This window comes from Galeopterus variegatus, unplaced genomic scaffold, assembly GCF_000696425.1.
Source record: "Galeopterus variegatus unplaced genomic scaffold, G_variegatus-3.0.2 Scaffold3367, whole genome shotgun sequence".
Taxonomy (NCBI): domain Eukaryota; kingdom Metazoa; phylum Chordata; class Mammalia; order Dermoptera; family Cynocephalidae; genus Galeopterus; species Galeopterus variegatus.
Window position 1 is genome coordinate 208576 of NW_007729478.1, and position 14586 is coordinate 223161.

Genomic DNA, 14586 nt, shown 5'->3' on the forward strand with positions numbered 1-14586 from the left:
CTATGCCCAAGCCCCCATTATCGAAGTCTAGATTAAAGCCTAACGCTGAGTCTAGGGGAGGGAGGGCAGGAAAGCACTCGAAATTGCAAAAGTGCCCCACTGGAGAGTGGGCGGCCCAGGCTGCATGGGAAGGTCGCCGAGCTTGCCCCTGCAGCATGATAAGGTCTTCCTGCTCCAGCGACAGCAGCGAGTGCTGTCAAACAAATAGCGCTCGGCTTCGGAAGGACCGAAGGCATTTCTCCTGCGTGAGCACGGGCGTCCCACGCGCGGCGCAGCCAAATCGGTGAAAGCTCCGCCGGAGTCCAAAGGGGTCTGGGTCCTTCTGGGTTTATTTTTCATTTTTGCCAGAGCGAGCTCTGGCGATCTTGGCACAATCCGGGGGCGCCTGCGAGTCTGAGCTGGGAGGTGGGCGTGGGCAGGCTTAGGCAGAAACATCAAGGCCTTTGCCACCTGCTCGGAGCAGGGGAGTCCTCAGGCGTCGGAAGCCGTGTCCCTACCTCCGGGCGCCCCCCGGACCCCTCCTCCTCCGCGGACCCCGCCCCAGGTTGGGCGTGGCCGGAGCGCTGCCCGCCCCTCAGAGGCGGAGCCAGGGGAGGGGCCTGTGAGTGGTCACGTCCAGCAGGCGGAGCAGCGCAAGGGGAGGCGGTCTGGGGAGGCGCCACATCCGGCGGGTACCCGCTGCTCCATAAAGCCGCCGTCGCCGGAATTTTGCCTCCAGCTACAGCTCCAGGCTCTTCTCGGCTCAGGAGCAGCTGCTTCAATGCCCCAGAGCGGCCATGGGCGCCCCGCACTGGTGGGACCAGCTGCGAGCTGGCAGCTCGGAGGTGGACTGGTGCGAGGACAACTACACCATCGTTCCTGCCATCGCCGAGTTCTACAACACGGTGCGGGTCGCGGGAGCGGGGATGGCAGGCGGGAGGGGGCTGACCCCATGCGCCGCAGCGCCTGGAGGCTGGACGTGGGTCCCTGCGTGTATCTGGGGTGTTCCCTCTCCGGGACCAGAGTCGTTCCACGCCCCCTCCTCTGCGCGCTCCTTTCAGTTTTCCATCTGTCCTCCGCTCCTGTCCCTACTCCTGACATCTGGGCTCAGGCTCATGCTCCTTCTGTCATTTCCTTCTGTTGACCCTATTGTTTGTCCCCACTCGTCCCGGAGCCAGGGGTCTATGTCAGCCCGTTCTCCCAGTTTGAGTCACTTGGGGGCGGTGAACCCGCCGGGACAACTACTTTCCTCCCCTAGGATTTCTGTGGCGTGACGCACTTGGGTCGCATTGTGCGTTTTTGCCCTGAATACCTGCTCTTGGAGTACTGGGGGGGTAGGGGGGGAGCAGCGGTGAAACCCCATCCCACCCCATTACGCTGACTCGCCCCACCCCAAGAATGTACCGATAGTGGTTGAGTTATTTATGACTCGAGTCAAGTTAATTACTACTAGTTCTTTTTTTCTTTTCAGCGACTGGCAGGTACGGGGATCCGAACCCGTGACCTTGGTGTTACCAACACCACAGTCTCCCAAGTGAGCTAAGCCGCTCACCCCCGGTCCTTTTTTTCTTGCCTTTGATGTCTAGTCTCATGCCAGCCCCACATTCACCTCCCCCAGGCCTGTGCTCTCTCCAGTTCTTCAGTCTGGGGAGTGAAAGGGAAGTCTGGGAGTGATAATGTGCTGGTTTTCTGGACTTGCCCTAGATATGGGCAAGCAGAAACTTCCCCACTGCAGAATCCTTGTGGGAGGAAAGGTTGCAGTTGGGAGAGGAAATGCGTCTTTCACTGTGTCCATGGCTGGAGATTCTGGTACTGCATGTAAGACTTTGCATGGTCGTTTCTGTGGCTTATCTTTTCATTGCCCAGACATGAAAAACAGGAACTCCTGGTTCGAGTTACTGTGAATTTGAGGTTACTTAGGATTTTTCCCTTTGGATTTATTGGAGAGAACATCCTTGGCAGGAGACAGGTGCATATTGCCTGTAGGGATCTCAGATGATCAAGTCCCTGTCCTTTTATTCATATGATGAGAAAACTGGGTTCATGCTCACATTTCTGGCATGGCTGGGGCCACAATCCAGAAGTCTACACTCTCCCTCCCCTCAGTGCTGAAACCCATGGCTGCCCTCCACACAAATACTCCTTCTTTTTCACACCCAGGCTAGTTCCTCAAGAAAATCTGGCCATAGGATAGTGTAAAAGATGAAGTTAGTTGAGGTGGCTGCACCTTACCTATTGTACAGCCTCATAGAGTATGCTATCAGATATGGACAGGTGCACAAGAAGGTGGGCTGGAGCGGTGCTGGGTACTTTCAACTAGGAGAAATACCAGGGGTAACTCATCTTCTCCATTTGTAAGTGGAAAATGCAATGAAATACTAAGGATTTCACCAGCGTTAAAGTAGAAATGACAGCCTGGTGACACCTATCAAGGTAATTATCTGTGAAGTCTGAGGCTCGCAGAGAGACAGGCTGGTGACACCTATCAAGGTAATTATCTGTGAAGTCTGAGGCTCGCAGAGAGCGTCAGTTCTAGTTATTTGGGCCAAAAAAGCTAGTGTATCACTGCTCTGAGCCTGCTTTGCAAAGCCCTAGAGTGCTGGATGAGGGGAGAGTTTATTTTATCTTTGCTGTTAATCTAGTCCCATTGGAGCTGTTATGTGGTGAGTGCCAAAGTCTTTTTTAGAAATGAACTGTTGATCTTCAACTGCAGAGTCTGTGGCTGATTAGCTCAGCTGGTCCATCTGACAAACCTTATTCCTTGGAATGCTCGTAAACCACAAAATTTGCTTTGGCAAAGCGGAGAGCTTAAGGTCTTAGAGAAGTAGTTGGTCACCTAATCTTGTTGAGTGTAGGTCCAAAGAATTTAGCAAGAACCATTTCTTCCCCTCTGTTCCCACCGCCCTACTTATCTTCTGATGCTTATCACAGGACATACCAGTGCTTATTTTACTCCTATATTAAGGAAGACAGTGAACTATCACTTGGTGATAAACATCTTAAATCTTCATAATAAGTAGCAGGTCTAATTATCCATTTTATAAGAAGCTAATTATCATTAGCAATTTTGAGAAAAAGTTAAAGGAATTGATGATGTTAAATCAGGAGAGGACTGGGAGAGGGATCTAGAACCTTCTTAATGGGTTTCAGGGGTAGCACATCACTACTACAACTTCACTTACTACTGGCTATCATTCATTGTTTGCTGTAGGTCGAAGCTCTGCTGGCTATTCTATACTTACCCTAGGCAGTGGGTGCTATTTATTACATGTATTTGATAAAGGAGGAAATTGGGGCCTAAGTAGTCTATGTAACTTGCTGAGGTCAAGAAAATGACAGAGCTGGAGTCAGAACTTGGTCCATTTGACTCTACCAAAATAGTTCTCTTGAAGATCTAAGTGCCACTGTAACTTATTTAGATTTATTTATTTGGCATAGAATAAGTATTTATTATTCAGTTGTTCTTTACCTTAAAACTCCTATATTGGGACCATTTTGTCTATAGGATAAAACTCATGATATTTGATATATAAAAAAAGTTTGTTTAACGTAGTTTTTCATTATTGTTGTTTATTGTAGAAGTAAAAACATAATCGTACTAAAAAATTAGAGTGTGGAAGTTATAAAGGGAGAAATACCCTTTCCAGACATTTTCTAGGTATGTAGAAAGCATGTGCATTTGTGTGTGTGTATAAAATATGTATGTATTTTGTATACATACACACTCAAAGTTTTTTCAACTCAACTGAGATCATACCCAAACTCTTCTGCACCTTGCTTTTTTCACTTAATACGTCTTGGAGATAGTCCCATATTGGCTCATATAGAGCTGCCTCCCTCTTTACATTGTCTATACAGTACTACATTTAATGGATTGACCATAATTAATTTAACAAGCCAACTCCTTAGTTGTGGACATTTAGGGCAGTTTCTGTTTGTTTCACTGTTTTCATTTTGGTTTTTGAACAGTGCTTCAGTGAATATCTTTATACATGTATCTGGATATATTTTTGCAAGTGCTAGTCCTAGATGGGGAATTGCCATGTCAGGCAAAATATTCACTTTACATGCTGATAATTATTGCTAAATGTCCCACCAAAGAGAGTACACTGATTTAACTTCCACTGACAATGTTTGGGTGTACAAACATTTCTTTTGGGCTATGCAAATCATCTTGCCTCAAATCTTGTTCTTATCCTTTGCTTCAGCCAAGTTCAAATAAATCTTCTGGGCCGGCCCGGTGGTGCACTGCTACAGTGCGCCACTTGAGAGTGCGGCGGCGCTCCCGCCAAGGGTTCGGATCCCACATACAGACCGGCCGCTCACTGGCTGAGCGAGGTGCGGGCGTAACACCGAGGGTTGCGATCCCGTTGCCGGTCCCGGTCCGGTACGGGCGCGACACTGAGGGTTGCGATCTGTTGCCGGTCACGAAAAAAGACAAAAAGGAAAAATAAATAAATAAATAAATCTTCCAAGAACACGTAATTTTCTCTCACAGCCTTTTACTCATTCACATTTTGTACAGTTTCTTCTCTGTACATGTTTATTGAGTTGAATTCCTTTTTATGTTTTAAGTTTTAAGCCCTGTTTGGAGGAAAAAAACCACCAAAGTGTTTTTCCTCTGCTCTTACAGCACAACAAGCAACACAGAAGACAGACTGCTGTGTCCAAATGTGGGGATTTCTCCCCACCAGCAAGCAAGCAAATCAGTTCTCCAGTGGACACCAGCTGCGTGTCCTCCAATTCAATTCTGGCACTATTTACCTGGAGATAGCATCAGATCCCACAGGCTGAGGGTTCAGTCCCCAAGACTGCCCCCCACCTCAGAGGCTAGTCACAAGCCCAGGCCTGTGGAACTTCTCACCAACTAGTTATAAATTGGTGTTGCCACAACTTCCTCCTTAGGTTTGATTAGTTTGCTAGAGTAGTTCACAGGACTCAGAGAAACACTTACCTTAACTGGTTTATTACAAAGGACATTTTAAAGGATACGAAGAAATAGCCAGATGAGGAAATACACAGGGGGAGGTCTGGAAGGGTCCTTAGTGGAGGAGCTTCCTTTCCCCTGGAGTTGGGATGCTGTACACTCCCAGCACACGGATAAGTTCAGCTGTCCAGAAGCTCCTGAATACTGTGTTCTTAGGTCTTTTATGGAGACTTCATGGGATAGGCATGATTGAAGCATGGACAACCATGTAGAAATGTGATTGGACAGAAGGGGTATGATCTAACTCTGACAGACTGGGTGGGGAAACCCAGCAAGGCCTGTCTGTTCAGATTCTTCTTGGCCTCTCTGTGCAGCCTTCCTTCCTCCTGGGCATGGGGCAGGACCCTCTCGGAATAAAGGTCTTATGACTTACAGTCAGTGGAGTGGGCCAGAGAGTTCAGGTAGCCACAAGGGCTTTGCCGACCTAAGGTAGGTCAGAGAATTTCCTGCCTCAGGAATAAAGTGGAGTAGATGAAAGGTGAACAGGAGAAGGTCAGAGAGCAGCATGAGCCAGGAACTGTGGATGAAAACCAATACATAAATACCGTGATGTCACAAAGTTACAGTCACATAGTCCTAGCCACTTTGGAGAAAAGTTGGGTTTGCCTTTTAACCACTGGGCTTGGCCTTTGGGGACTCCATTGCTGGGCAGTGACTCAGGAAGACAGAAGGAAATCAACTGGTGCTGAAAAACATGTTGAAGCAAAATACATGCGTAAAATCAGCCCAGATCTGTCACCTCCCCCCACTAGCCCCCAGTCATCAAGATAAGGAAAGTAGAGCTCTCTTTATATGACAAAGTCCACCTCCCACTATCTATAGAGCATGTCTGTCTGTCTGTCTGTCTATCTATCTATCTATCTATCTATCTATCTATCTATCTAAGCATTTACTGGGCAATTACTGTGGGCCTATCACAGAAACCAGAACTGTAAGCAATCAGCTGTTTATGAACTTACTGTTCAGAAATTTACAGCCAGTTGTTTTCCAAGTGTTTATCTTCTCTCTGGGAAAACGCACATTCAGATGCATCAGGATGAAATTGCAGTGTGTTCATGAGGTTATTTTGGAGCAAATATTTCATAGGATTTAATAGAATGAGGAGTTTCCAAAGGAAATAATACATTTTCAAATTGTGATTTCCTTTTGGTTATAAAATATCTGTCTCTAGGCATTAAACCAATTCTCCAAAGGATAATCTAATAATAGGCTTTAAAAAACATCCCTTGGCTGAACTATTCTACAACTATTCCACACAATTTTTGAGGGGAAGTGTCATTTCTCAGTAGAGATAGAGCCCTTGAATCTGTCTTAACCACGACTCATTTGCTTTTCCATATTTCTTTTGGCATTCTTTCCTCTTTTTGTCTTGGGGAAAGTCTTCCTCTAATTTGATCTTTTCCTTTCCATATACTGATGTCTTTAAAAGGGGTGGTGGAGGCCGAGAGGCCTTGGTAGATGGGCTATGCAGGAGCAATATGTGATTTTAGTGTTATTTGGGAAATGTATCAGAATTGTGCTTCTAATATGTACATTTAGAAATAATGTGTGAAGTTTTAGAATTTTACTGTAGGTTAATAAACAGTGTCATGCCTTTGTGAATAATATATAAATACATTTAAAAGTGACTGATGTGTACATTGGGTGGTGGTAAAATAAATTGGTAGAGCCATTTGGGGGACAGCTTGGCAGTAGTAGATAGCTGCACTTAGCTGAAGCAAAGGAGATTGAGAGGACTTGAGGCGATAAAGATATACTGGGATAAAAATCAAAATGCTTTATATTTCCCAGCATTGTAGGTGGGAATGTAAATTGGAGCTCCATCCCCTGGAAAATGCCTAAATAAACTCCTGCCATCTGCAGCACTTATAGCAAGTGAGCTGAATCTATATTAACTAAGATGAAAAGGTTTGCAAGACATGTTGTTGAATGAGGAAAGGAAGCTGCAGAGTGATAATATTACAGTATATGACATATATGTATGTATTCATGTAAATGCAAGAAAATGACTTGAAGACTATGTATCTAGAACAGTGGTTATCTCTGGGGAAGAGGATAGAAAGGGGACTTTAGCTTTGTAATGTTTTCCTTTTTTACAAGGAGAACACATTCATGTATGTGAAGGGAGAGAGATCAGGTTTTCAGTTACCTATGGAATGACAATTCTGTCTTTCTTCTCTTTCTCTCTTTCACTTCCTTGCTCCCCCTTCATCTCCTTCTCTCCCTTCATCTCCTTTTCTTCTAATTCTATGTTTAACAAAAGGAAAGCCGTATTTAAATCATGTAACGGGTCATATGTGCACTGTGTGTGGTGCAGTTCACAATGTTTAGACCCCAATTGAGGAGTTAAGCCAAGGAACTCAGAATGTGGGTGGTGGGTTGGAGGTGAAGATCAGCTTGGGATCGTGGAAGGAGCACGAGGTGGCCCAGCTGGCTGGATGCTGCCCTGGCTCTGTGGGTGACTGCCTCTGTGACCATGGCCAGCCTTGGAGCCTTTCTGGGCCTCGACTATATCGCCTTATAAACAAGGGATTTTTTTAAAGATCTTTCTTAAAAAGATGCTCTTAAGGATTTCTGATTCTTTAAATGAGTTCATTGAATGTTCAAGGCTGTGATCATAACAATGAATGAAAGCTACTGCCTATACCGTACTTGGACCCTTGTCCTGATCCTTCCTTACCTGCTTCCTGGTAAATGAGAATTGGCTGTATTTCCAAGACTGGGGACTTCCAGCCACCTGGGACACCTCAATTTATCCATATTCTCACCCAAAGTCACCAGTAGCTCATTGGGTTCCTTTTGGGAAAGAAAGATCTGCATCAGAATGGACCAACTAGAAAAAGGAACCCCTTTCTCCAGAATGATGTGGCCCCACTAGAAATTTCCATCCTGGATTTTAACCACAGGCAGAAACCTGGCTCTCATTGCACCCATGACAGGATCTTGTTCTCCCCCTTTTACTTGTTTTACTTCTCTTCCATCCTGTCTTCCTCCCCTTTCTAAAAACTGTGTCACACCCAGTCCCTCTTGTCCCCAGATGGTGACAAAGGCAGGCGTTGCCATTCCTGAGGTTGCCAATCCTTAACCTGTACTGCACCTCAACTTCCGCGGTTTGCTGACGCGTTTTATTTAGTTGTGCACCAGTGTGATTTCTTAGGCCTGGGAAAGCCCTTCTGCCCTGTCCCCTTCAGTTCAGTTCATGGTGGCGCTGAGGCCTCCTCTGAGTGACCTTTCTGTGTTGTCTGTCCAATGTGGGTGACCACTCCTTCCTTCTGAAAGCCCCTGTCCCCTTGGCTTTCCAGACTTCTACCCCTTACACCTGCCTCTGAATGTTTTTTTCTAGTCCAGGACCCCTCCCACCCCATCCCCACTGGTGTTGCTCCTTTGGACTTGGCTGTCGTCTTCACATTCTGCACACTTCCTCAGTGTGCACGGTTCTTAGAAAGAGCCCTTCACTCTATACATTTATCTCTTTATCACTTCATACTTTCTAGGATGGCCTTAATTTAAAAATGAAAAATAGAATATAACGAATGTTGACAAGAATGTGGAGAAATTAGAATCCTTGTGTTTTGCTGGTGGGAATGTGAAAAACCCCTGCAGAAAACAGTTTGGTGGTTCCTCAATAAGTTAAATATAGAATTACCACGTCACCCAGCAACCATTAATGGATAAATGGATAAACAAAATGTAGTGTATCCATATAATGGGATATTATTCAGCCATGAAAAGGAATGAGTTTGGTTAGAGTGCAGCCTTGTAACACCAAGGTCAAGGGTTCCGATCCCCTACTGGCCAGCTGCCAAAAAAAGAAAAAAAGAATAAGTACTGATACCTACTAGGACATGGATGAACCTCAAAAACATTGCTTTAAAGAAGCCAGACACAAACATATATTGTATGATTCTACTTCTATGAAATATCCAGAACAGATAAATCCATAGGGGAAAAAAGCAGGATGAACGGTTGCTGGGAGCTGGGGGAGGGAGGAATGGGGAGTGAGTGCTTAATGGGAGTTGGGCTTCTTTCTGGGGTGACAAAAGTGTTGGAATGCTTGATGGTTCCAGAGGTGATGGTTGCACATTATCAATGTACCAGATGCCACTGAATTGTACAGTTTAAAATGGTTAGTTTTTATGGTACATGAATATTACCACAATTTAAAAAATTCTGAAAAAAAATAAAAGCTGGCTATGAGTGCCTAAAAAAAATACCCCAAAAACCAGGCAAACAAAAAATTAATTAAAAAAATTAGAGATGAGGTTCTAGAGTTATGCTGTCCAGTGTGGCTGTCATTCCCTCAGGTGGCTGCTGAGCACAGGAAATGTTGCTAGCCCAAGCAGAGACTTGCTGTGAGTGTGAAATTTACACCGGACTTCAAAGTCTTGGTATGAACAAAAGAGCGTAAAATATGACATTAGTGATATTTTAATCAAATGACAATATTTTGAAGATATTGCATTAAGGAAGAGATATTGTTAAAATTTTAAAAAGCTGAATGCCCCTTAGAGACATAACATCAAGATTTAAATCCATACTGAAGTCTGCAACATAAAATGATATTATTATTATTATTATTACTATTATTATTTTTAATAGATGACCAGTAAGGGGATCTTAACCCTTGACTTGGTGTTGTCAGCACCATGCTCAGCCAGTGAGCAACCGGCCATCCCTATATGGGATCCGAACCCATGGCCTTGGTGTTATCAGCACCACACTCTCCCGAGTGAGCCACGGGCTGGCCCAAAATGATATTATTTTGAAGCTGGGAAGGAACTTATAAATTTGTTCTTTACCTAAAAATAGATTTTCTTTTTCCTTTTTGTCTTTTTTCGTGACTGGTAATGGGATCACAACCCTCGGTGTCGCGCCCGCACTGCGCTCAACCAGCGAGCAGACCGGTCTCTCTATATATGGGATCCGAACCCTTGGCGGGAGCGCCGCCACGCTCCCAAGCGCCGCACTCTACCGAGTGTGCCACCGGGCCGGCCCTAAAAATAGATTTTTTTTTTTTTTGTCTTTTGTCTTTTTCCGTGTCCGGCAATGGATCGCAACCCTCAGTGTTGCCCCCGGACCGGACCGGGGACCAGCAACGGGATTGCAACCCTCGGTGTTGCTCCTGCGCCTCGCTCAGCCAGTGAGCAACCGGCCATCCCTATATGGGATCCGAACCCGTGGCCTTGGTGTTATCAGCACCATGCTCAGCCAGTGAGCAACCGGCCATCCCTATATGGGATCCGAACCCGTGGCCTTGGTGTTATCAGCACCACACTCTCCCGAGTGAGCCACGGGCCGGCCCAAAATGATATTATTTTGAAGCTGGGAAGGAACTTATAAATTTGTTCTTTACCTAAAAATAGATTTTTTTTTTCCTTTTTGTCTTTTTTTGTGACCAGTAACGGGATCGCAACCCTCATTGTCGCGCCCGTACCACGACCTGCAACGGGATTGCAACCGGCATCGGGATCACAACCTCGGTGTCGCGCCCGCACCGCGCTCAACCAGTGAGCAGACCGGTCTCTCTATATATGGGATCCGAACCCTTGGCGGGAGCGCCGCCACGCTCCCAAGTGCTGCACTCTACCGTTTTCCGTGTCCGGCAATGGATCGCAACCCTCAGTGTTGCCCCCGGACCGGACCGGGGACCAGCAACGGGATTGCAACCCTCGGTGTTGCTCCTGCGCCTCGCTCAGCCAGTGAGCGGGAACCGGTCTGCATGTGGGATCCGAACCCTCGGGCGGGAGTGCCGCCACGCTTCCCAAGTGGTGCACTATCCAGTGCGCCACTGGGCCAGCCCTAAAAATAGATTTTGATTAGGGTGAGAAAGCTGACAAAGGGCAACTAAGGGAGAAACTAGAAAGAGTCCTGTCTTCATGTGGGCTCAGGAGAAAAGGCTGGCCTGGCTGGAGGAAGATTATTGGGAGCATGTCGATCGAGTTCTTCTTACCCCTTCAGTAAACTGTTTCTTACCATTATTTAGCATAGGCCTTATCTTTAAACGTAAGTGCAAGTAAACTAGAATGCTTGATAATTAATCTGTGCAGAAAAACAATAAGAATTATTGGGTCTTTAAATCAAGAGAGGAGCCTGGGCAGCTTTCATAGATTGAGGTATTTTAGCTGCTCCTATAATCAAGAGGGGGAAAGGAGCCCTCTAAATGGTCATTAAAGAAGTTTAAAATTTTCCCAGTTTATATCTGCAATCAGATAAAGTGCAAGAGCTTAAACAAGATGTATAGCCATTATCCCAGTTTACAAAGGACACATTTTGAACAAGCTGCTTTATTTCTTGCCCTTTTACTTAATATTCATCTTTTTGTTTTACATTCCCCCCCCCCAGATCAGCAACGTCTTGTTTTTCATTCTACCGCCCATCTGCATGTGCTTGTTTCGTCAGTATGCAACCTGCTTCAACAGTGGCATCTACTTAATATGGACTCTTCTAGTTGTAGTGGGTAAGTGCATTTGTTTGGGAACATGGACTGAAAGGGAGGAAATGGTATTCTGCATACTTCCTGTCCCCTTTGAACATGTTTTGTAAACCAAAGTCGCTCTGACGTCTTAGCAAGCTTTTTCACTTGCTTGATGCCAAAGGAGGATTCTTTTGAATGCAGGCTTGATAACAAGGTTGGCTGTAACTATCACTTAATTGCATTTGAGACTTTTTTGTGTGATAGCTGATGGTGTTGTGCCAGTGCAGTGTCTGACAACGTCTGAAGAACGTCATGTGAAACAATTGAACTCTGGTGAGACTGTGGTTTCTAATGGACTTAAGTTTAAAAAAATTGAGATGTTTGATCCCTCATTGTTCTATGAATTACTTGTGTAATGTCCATTTCCTCCCACAGGCAGGTTGGGAATTCTTAACAGTAAGAGAACGTTGACTTTTATTTATGGCCTGTTCCCATGAGGGCTTGGTGGATGAAGACAGAGTGTGTTTGTGGAATTTTTAAAGTTCTGATATACTGATATTTGGGCCCTATTGAGATGCTCTTTCTAGACTTGAGGTCTGCATGCCTGGGTGGTGTGAGTTTCTTCCTTCAGTTACTTTTTTCAGAGAGTGCAAGTGATCTGGTGGTTGCAATAGCGGTTGGTGAAAGGGCTATCGTTCACAGTGTATTGAGTTTTTGAGTCTATTCTTCTATGGTGATCTTATTCATTGGCTGTAATTGATTCTAGGAATTGGATCTGTCTACTTCCACGCAACCCTCAGCTTCCTGGGTCAGATGCTTGATGAACTTGCCATCCTCTGGGTCCTGATGTGTGCTCTGGCCATGTGGTTCCCCAGAAGGTATCTGCCAAAGATCTTTCGGAACGACAGGTAGGCTTGTGCTGAACATTTTTCCCTTTGCTTCTAGGTGCAGTACCCAATATAGCAATGTGTATATCAAGAAAAATAGCACATGATTGAGCTCAGCCCGGTGGTGAGCTTGTCGTATACTTGTTTAGTGTCCACTGATTATTTTTGTGATCTGACAGTATAAATAAACTGGTGGGTAAAAGAGGGAATTTTAATAATGCTTGGGGAAGAATTTATATAACATTAGTAACAAAAAGTCAAATATCTCTCGTTTGATATGAGCAAGAGTGGACAGACTTTCAGTGAGGGAGAAATTCCTGGATGGTAGTTCAAAGACCTTTGATTTCCTGCTAGAATATTTCTTTGAGTCTCGTTCACCTCCACCAATCCAGCTCCACCAGTTTAAGAATTGGTTCGTGAAGCTACAGATACTGTAGTTTTCAAATTGCGTTGTTTTTGCTTCTGATGAGGGCAACACACACACATACACACACACACAGACGCATTTCCAAGCTGGAAACCCAGAATTTCAGGAAGGGATGTATTTTAATGTCCATTATGTTAGGATTATATGGTTATTATTCATTCAGTAGATATTTTTGAACACTTACTTTTTATTGTGTATTTTTCTAGGCAGTGGGATAGAGCAGTAAACAGAACAGCATGAGCTTACACCGAAGTTGGGGAGATTACAAATCAACAAACAAACAAACGAAATAAGTGCTATAGTGTTAGAGCGTGATAAGTGCTATGATGAGAAATGAAGGTGGTAAGGGTATAGCAGGAACCTGGGGTGCTGGTTTAGAGTCTGGCTAGAGAAAGCCTTTCCCAGGAGCTGTATGAGGTTTGTTACTCTCTGGAGGAACAGAGGAGAGTTAGCCTGATAAAGATGAGAGATGTTACCAGAACACATTACCCACATATCTCTCTGTAGGACACTGTGTTTTGTCAAAATATATACATAGATAAATAGTCTGAAGATATGGATTCAATGAATCAAACTGTGTGTACCATGGGAAGAGTTAGAGCAGGAAAATGGAAGAATTCATTGCAGTTTTTCTGGCACTGTGAAAAGGAGCAGAACTACACAGCTGTAAAAGACCAAGGCTGCTCTCTGTGCACTGAAGTGGAGGAGTGTCTGTCTATGAAAATTGCTGGTTGCAAAAAGCACATTATAGAACTGAGTGTGAGATATCCTAATTTTAGAGTGAATAAACTAAACCTTTTGAGTATATGTTGTGTTGTTTTGTTTGGCAGCTGGCCGGTACAGGGATCCAAACCCTCGACCTTGGTGTTATAACACTGCGCTCTAACCCACTGAGCAACTGGCCAGCCCTGAGTATGTGATGTTGTATGTGCACAAAAATGCCCGGGAGGGTGAGGACACCAAACTACTGTCATTGCCTGTTCCTGGGCATCGGAGTGGAGGGGAACTTCCGCTTTTACCTTTAATCATAGCTGGTCGAAGTTTTTTTCTTTTTTTTTTTTACAAGGAGCACAGGTTAATTTTTAGTACTAAAAATTTATTTTTAAATGAGGTAGGGAGAAAACATACTTTAAAGGGATTAGCTGTACAATCTTTGTCCTGGGAGGCAGGATTTGAATTAAATAGTATTATCTCTGAGTATTATCTAGCAGATACAAATGCCCCCAAGAAGGTTAGTTATCAAAAAATGAGAGAGAGAGAGAGAGAGAGGGAGATGTGTACAGCACACCTCAAAAGGTGGGCGCTCCTGGTGGGTTCTCCATCTTGCGAGGCTTGCTGCTCAGCAGAGAAAGCATGCTTTAAATGTGGCTGGTTGCTTTAGGCTGTCTCCAGGTCCTAGTCTTCTTGTTTGGTTTCCTTGTTCAGCTTCAGGAGAAGCCTTGTGAGGCAGGGAAGGGGGCTGAGGGCAGGGGTGGAGGTGGGAGGCACAAAGCAGGGTCATGAGGTGGTTTTGTGGACAGGGACTTTTTGACTCTGCCTGAAAAACAAGCCATTGACCTTTTGGCTCTTCCTCCTGTCTCACAAGGTGCCCACCAGTCACCTTCAGCCTTTCCTGAAGCCTGGTGTATGTTAGGTTGAGAGCGGAGGAGCCACTTTTCTCTTAGATTTGACCTTTCAAGGTAATCTGAGTAAGAAATTAAAGAAATGGAAATAAGCGTTTTGTTTATTGTTTATGGCTTTCTGGAGTCCTGGGTTGAAATTCCAAGTGGTTGTTTTTTTTTTTTTTTCCCTTTTGTCTTTTTTTACTGACCGGTAACGGGATCACAACCCTCAGTGTCGCGCCCACACCGGGGACCAGCAACAGGATCACACTTGGGAGAGTGTGGTGCTG

The 14586-nt window shown here is 45.0% G+C and overlaps 1 protein-coding gene across 1 annotated transcript in view; it reads left to right on the forward strand.

Moving 5' to 3' along the window:
• The first annotated feature begins 752 nt into the window (after positions 1-752).
• Positions 753-14586, forward strand: part of ACER2 (alkaline ceramidase 2) — a 20854-nt gene continuing 7020 nt past the window's right edge. Inside the window, exons 1-3 of the mRNA XM_008584770.1 lie at positions 753-884; positions 11309-11423; positions 12148-12289. Of these exons, the coding sequence (XP_008582992.1) occupies positions 777-884; positions 11309-11423; positions 12148-12289 (365 nt within the window). The 5' untranslated portion in view covers positions 753-776. The remainder of the gene's footprint in view (positions 885-11308; positions 11424-12147; positions 12290-14586) is intronic.